We start from the raw sequence: 6,702 nt of genomic DNA on the forward strand, positions 1-6,702 counted from the left end.
TTTGTTCTTTCCCTCATGCAGAAACAGGCCTCAGTGGCAGCTGAGAACAGTGTGCTGTGTAGTTTCTTGCATCATATGGAGAAGGGAAGTGGCCGTGGATGGCAGAAAGCCTGGTTCGTCATTCCTGAAAATGAACCACTGGTGCTGTATATCTATGGTGCTCCACAGGTAAGGCTGCATTAACTAATACACAGGTTTATACACCACTATTATGTAAATGTGTGTGTTACTGTAAAATATAGATGTGGGTTTTTTTTTTTTTCCTGCATTTTTGACAAGAATTTAAACCACAATGACTGCATGCACACCTGGTATTATCATCTTTATGGGGATTGGACAGACAGAAACAAAGGACTGCCTACTCACCTGTCAATAAACCATTCTGTTAAAACAAAACAAAGGAACTTTGCCTGTTCCATGCAAATTACCCTTATGATCAAAAAGTTATGAAAAGCCTAAATGTATACACTACCATTCAAAAGTTTGGCATCAGTAAGATTTTTTTTTTTCTTTTATTCAGCAAGGATGCATTAAATTGATCAAAAGTGACAGTAAAGACATTTATAATGTTATAAAATTTTCTATTTCAAATAAATGCTGTTCTTTTGAACTTTCTATTCATCAAAGATTCCTGAAAAATGTTTTTCACACAAGCACAACTGTTTTCCACATTGATGATAATAAGTGTTTTTTTGATCATGTGACACTGAAGACTGGCGTAATGATGCTGAAAATTCAGCTTTGCATCACAGAAATAAATTACATTTTAAAATATATTCAAATAGAAAACATGTATTTTGAATTGTGACAATATTACTGTTTTTACTGTATTTTTGATCAAATAAATGCAGCCTTTGTGACTCTTTCAAAAACATTAAAAATCTTACCACCCCTAAACTTTTGAACAGTAGTGCACATGCACAAGACATCACAGAATTTGCTTTATGTCAACATGAAACTTGGTCACACATGGTTAAAGATGATGCATTTGACATGCATGTTACTACCAGAAGATCTGTCTTTTGATCAGATGACCCAAGACAGATGTTAACACCAGGTGTAAACAAGGCCTAAGGGTCCATTCCATGACTAATGTGGTTCACAGTGATCCGTTACTGATTTACTAGGGATGTATTGATCTTTTCTTCTTTTTCTCTCTGTATACGCACAGGATGTCAAAGCTCAGCGCAGTATTCCCCTCATCGGGTTCGAGGTGTCACTACCTGAATCGAGTGACCGTCTAGAACGTCGCTTCGCCTTCAAAATGAGCCAGAGTCATTTGACCGTTTACTTCAGTGCCGACTGTGAGGAAATGCAGCGACGCTGGATGGAGGTTTTGTCGAGAGCCGGCAGGGGTGAGGAGTTGCAGTCAAATGGTCCGATTTCCGAAGCCCTTGAAGAAGAAGGGGAGGAGCCAGCACCTACAGGAGAAAGCACATGATTGGCTGAAAAATATGATATCATTTTGCACACACAAACTGTACAAATGTGACCACAGCGACAGGATATAATAGACAAAACACACACACACACACACAAACACACACATATACCTTCTCTCTTACACACATCTGTATTAATTGTCAGTTGTAAGTTGCATGAAATATCTACAGGTACGTTTCTCTGTGTATTGCTCATCTTGTGTGAGTGACCAGTGTTTGGAACAATCTGACAAAAGTGTGCACACTTTAAAGACGACTTACCAGAGGACATGTGATTACATTCATCAACTCTTTCGGTCGCTAGCAGTTTCTTTGTTGAATCGACTGTTTCTGCCAAATCTTGAGGTGTTGTGAAGTGGTTTCTCAAGGGTGTGTTCACACTTGGCAGGTTTGGTTCGATTAAAACGCACTCTGGTGCGATTGCTCTGTTAGTGCGGCTTACTTGAATAAATGTGAACGCTGCAATCCGAACCTTGGTGCACACCTAACAAGCAGACTGAGACTGCTGAAAAGGTGGCCTAAATGAACTCTGGTGTGGTTTGACTGAAATGTGAAAGCCAGACGAACCATAGACATCTAAACGAACCAAACACAGGACGTAATGTCATGAGATGCGACCCAAAAAAAAGTCTCGTCATAGTAGCTATGGTGCCCATTACAGTTCGGTACAGGTGTAACTGACGCAAGAGGTGTGTGTGTAAACCTCACTCCCCTGATCTCAAGAGGTGCTCTGGTGACTCTATCAGTCTTTAGAGCACTCAACTCCCATGCAGACGGGCCCTTTTTGGAGACACTAGAGACTGCAGTCTTTAGCCTCCTTGCTAGAGAGCCCGACTCCCATGCCGGCGGACCAGGGTTTGAGTCCCACTTAGAGTGGGTGGTGCGAAAAAGGAGGGGTTACAGAGGTGTCAGAAACGCCGTCTCTTTGCAGCAGATCTTTGTTTGTTTGTTGAGGAATTCCTGGTGCTCTTTTGACTCCTTTACACATTTTATAAACCCTTTGTGAGTTACCAGCTGAAAAAAATACCAATCAATGAGTGCTTTTTTGTATCTTTAGGTTAAGTCTTAAAAACGACAGTGTGAACGCTAAGAGAACCAGGACAAAATGTATCATTTTCTTTTTTTGGACCGGACCAAAAGAATCAAGAGAACCGAACTACAAGTGTGAACACACCATAACTCGATATGGATCATACTTGGTTTAGCGACATAAGACAGTTGTCAGTATGGCGAGGTGACCGGTGGGGTGGTGTGCATGAATGTTTGGCCTGGTTTTGTGAAAAGTTTAGGTGAAACAGAGTCTACAGTAAAATATCCTAGTTTACATAACCAGAAGCAGGATGAAATGACGATTTTGTTGATTTTAAATAAGCAAAAGTTGAATCTGGCCAATATTCATGGAAATAATCCGCTTGGTAAGAGGATCAAATCCTGGAATTGACATTTCGATTACATATTAAACATTGGCTATTGGAGTTAGCAGTGAATCGTGGCAGGATTGGACACATGAAATGTTCAGCTATGCAAGCCTGTGTTTATCTCTTATAGTGTGGTAATCAGGAACTGAACTGCTGGAACATAGAAGGAATATTTATTAAGCAGGTTTTAACCACTCAAAAACAACAGAAATATGTGCTTCCTGTTGACTCCAGGGACCTTCAGCTCAGAGAACACCGCCAAATTTACTCTGCCACCTAGTGGTCGCTCATCATAACGCTCTAGGAGTGAATGTCAGGAAGAACATGTCAGCCTAATATCAAAATACATTTTATTTTGCGTAAAGTAAATTAAGCTTGTTTTAGTGACCATTAAGATTTTTGTTGCATTGTGAGAAAATAAAAATCTCATTACTGTAGTGGGAAATAAAATAAATTATATATTTAAATAGTAAATTATTTATATGTTGTGCTGTCTGTCATTTATGCTGATTTAAATAAAAATTACAGTAATGAGAATAATGGGAATTACAAAAACATTCAACTTAATTGTAATGAAATTGATTATAATGGTCCTAAAAATAAGCATGTTTTTCTTTTAAACAAAATAAAATAGATTTATTTTGGGGGTGAAATGATACCTGGACATGTTTTTTGTGAGATTCACTGTCCCTTTTTGCTCAAACTGTAGGGAAAGACTTTTCTGAGAAGGAAAACGTGCATTAAAGAAATGGACAGGGCTCTCCCTACAGGATAACAATTTTATCCTGTTGTTTGAGTGTGCACGAGTGATTTTATGAATGCAGAGGCGTTTTGTGGGATGGGATTTGATAAGATTTTAGGTCATGAAGGGTATGTATGAATCGGCTAGTTTTTATCATTGAAAACTCAATGATATCCCTGCCTTATGTAGAGGGGGTTTTGATAAATATAGAATATATATAAAACAAGGTAAAAATTTTGATGAGGATATCAACCGTTTTCAGCCGTGTTGTATTTGTGTATGAAAAGTGCAAAAGATTAAAGGATGAATTCATTTGTAAATATAACTTATTCCTCTGAGCCCAGTTTTGTGGGTTAGGTATTGTCGACGAGCTTTGGTGTTTGATCTTTGTTATGTGCAGTTTTAAATTGACTTCTGAGCATTGTGGTAAATTCCGGGTCAAGAAAAGCTTAGGATAAGTTCTCTCATTTTACCACTTATTCCAGAGGTAGATATTCAGTGTTTTAGAAAGAGCTTCACTTTCTTTTCCTCTTTTGAATCCAGTTTCCAAAACGTATTTGCCAATGTGAACGCCTGATGACTCATTGAGAACTGCTTTAACTTTTTGTGTTTGATATTGCTTTAATCTTGCTCCTTGTTGTCAAAGACATTGCTCGATTAAAAGTAAAGGTGAACCAGTCGGTGTGTTTCCCCAAACCACCAGCCTGTCTGCTGTTTGTTTCCTTCCTCAAGGTACAAGAAAGGACTGTTGATGCCAGTGCATGGTTTGGGAGCGCCGAAGGCTTTGGGACAGGGCTGCGTGTGTTAACTTCCATATGTTTACGACTTGTACTGGTCATTCCCAGATCCTCAGTTGAGCCTGCCCGTCAGTCACGCTTACACACACATTCATCTTCCTGCTTTTTCTCAGTATTATTGTTCTCGATATCCTGCCTTACTGATATTTTGCAACCCCGTGCTTATCTACACATTGTTTTTCACGATTGCTTTTTGCCAAAGTATACTGCAGAAAATGTTTATTAGAAATTCAAATGTCTTTTTTTGGTCACATTTTTATGTTTATTTGGAGTTTTTTTACTTTTCTTTTTTTTTTATACCAATATTTATTGTCTTTTTTACTCCTTGAGCTAATTGTAGTGAGGGTCGTAAAACTCGACGATGAACCAAAAGATGAACACTACCAAAATACGAAGGAAAAACACTATACGTTAACGTTTGGGAGAATATAAGTTATTGTTTCTGTGTGCTCTAAGCATGTTTTAATCCCACACTAATAGAAAGTTAATTTGATTTCCTTAGTCCACAAAATGTATTTGCAAACTGTATTTTGAAGGGATTATAATATAGAATACCGATATAATTCTGTGTAATCTCACAAAAAATTGTTTTACTACATTTTTCAAAAAAGATGGAGATGAAATACACTGTAGTTAATTTTAGGGTATCTGAACAATTGTGTATTTTTAAGCAAAATTATCTGAACAATCTCATGTCTTTGATCTGACATTAAGTGTCATATACAGAAATAGAGGTGCTATTTTATTGTTTGATCAAGGGAACAGCTTTGTGTTTATAAATAAATGACATTAAGTACATGAATGAACAGGCTATATAATCAGAGTTTCTAGTGTTTAATATGGAGGAATCACACAATGGTACTTGAAGGATCTGAGCAAGAATCATTTGGGAGAAACATTTTTGTTGGGGAGAAACCAGTATGTCTCTGTGGTGCAGAACAGAGAATTAAATGTTACATTGTATATATTGTATATGCTCAAATCTGCATACCAAAAGACTCCATGAATAGCACAGTCTGATGATGATGATGATGATGATGATGTAATCTGTTCCTACACCTGGATTTTTGACTTGAGTGTTCTAATCTTGTTCATTTTTATAACCTAGTCCTATTGCACCAAGTTCCATTTTGCCATGAGGATGATTACTTTGTTACACGCCAAACCTATTTATTGTAAACCAGCCTTTGGTTGAGCAGGTTTCTTTTATATGGACATGCACAATGGAAGCTAAAGAGAGAAATGTTGAAGCAAGGATGGTTGTTTTGCTCATAGATGTTAATGATTACCTGCCTAGTGATGATCTACCATTCCCTCTTCTGCTGTCTGGCATCATCACAGCATGCCAAACCCAAGGAATTGAAATGAGCACCTCCTGACTTGCTTCTTTTTTCTTTTCTTTTTTGCTGACTCTTCATGTGATGCACGTCTGCAACAAATCAGCAGAGAGGGATTTGTAAAACATTGCCAGATAGCTGATCTTCTCAAGGACAGCTAACACCTTTGCTCAGAAACACACTCTCAGACAACCAAGAGATGGCTGCATTATGAGCTTTGATATGTTTTATTTTCAAGCCTATTAGCCAAACCATCACACTATATGGCACAAGTATACATGCTATTGTGTTCCCTCATGAAACCTGGTTTATTGTACACATAATATGGGTATTGCTGTTATTTCAAGTACTATTATAATTATTGTTGATTAAATTAGTGGCAGGCCACTGGGTACCATTGTATGTTAATATCCCAATGAAATCTGTGCAAGATCATGAAAATGTTTATGAAATAAAGTAATAAAAGAGCAAAAAGAGTGCCACATTCATTTATTTCATCCAAATACTGTGTGATTTATAGTTTGAAGATATTAAAGGGTTAGTACACCCAAAAATGTTCACCCAAATTCTGTCATTTATTATTCACATTCATGCCGTTCCACACCCGTAAGACCTTTGTTAATCTTCGGAATACAAATTAAGATGTTTTAGTTGAAATCCAATGGCTCCCAAAAATGAATGACATTTCCTCTCAAGATCAATAAAGGTACTAAAAACATATTTAAATCAGTTCATGTGAGTACAGTGGTTCAATATTAATATTATAAAGTGACGAGAATATTTTTGGTGCGCCAAAAAAACTAAATAACTTATTTAGTGATGGCCAATTTCAAAACACTGCTTCATGAAGCTTCGGAGCATAAATGAATCATTGTGTCGAATCAGCTGTTCGGAGCGTCGGAGAATGTCATTGCTGGCTATGCAGGCCTCAAGGAGCCATCGGATTTCAACAAAAATATCTTAATT

The 6,702-nt window shown here is 37.4% G+C and overlaps 1 protein-coding gene across 4 annotated transcripts in view; it reads left to right on the plus strand.

Annotated features, from left to right (window-relative positions):
* The window catches only part of fgd1 (FYVE, RhoGEF and PH domain containing 1), a 62,029-nt gene extending 56,330 nt beyond the window's left edge, over positions 1-5,699 (plus strand). For all 4 annotated transcript variants that reach the window (XM_067394401.1, XM_067394404.1, XM_067394405.1 and 1 more), the window contains 2 exons: positions 22-168; positions 1,172-5,699. In XM_067394401.1, coding sequence (XP_067250502.1) covers positions 22-168; positions 1,172-1,441 — 417 coding nt within the window. In that variant the 3' untranslated portion in view covers positions 1,442-5,699. The remainder of the gene's footprint in view (positions 1-21; positions 169-1,171) is intronic.
* The last annotated feature ends 1,003 nt before the right edge of the window (positions 5,700-6,702 follow it).

This window comes from Chanodichthys erythropterus, chromosome 9, assembly GCF_024489055.1.
Source record: "Chanodichthys erythropterus isolate Z2021 chromosome 9, ASM2448905v1, whole genome shotgun sequence".
NCBI classification, from domain to species: Eukaryota; Metazoa; Chordata; class Actinopteri; order Cypriniformes; family Xenocyprididae; genus Chanodichthys; species Chanodichthys erythropterus.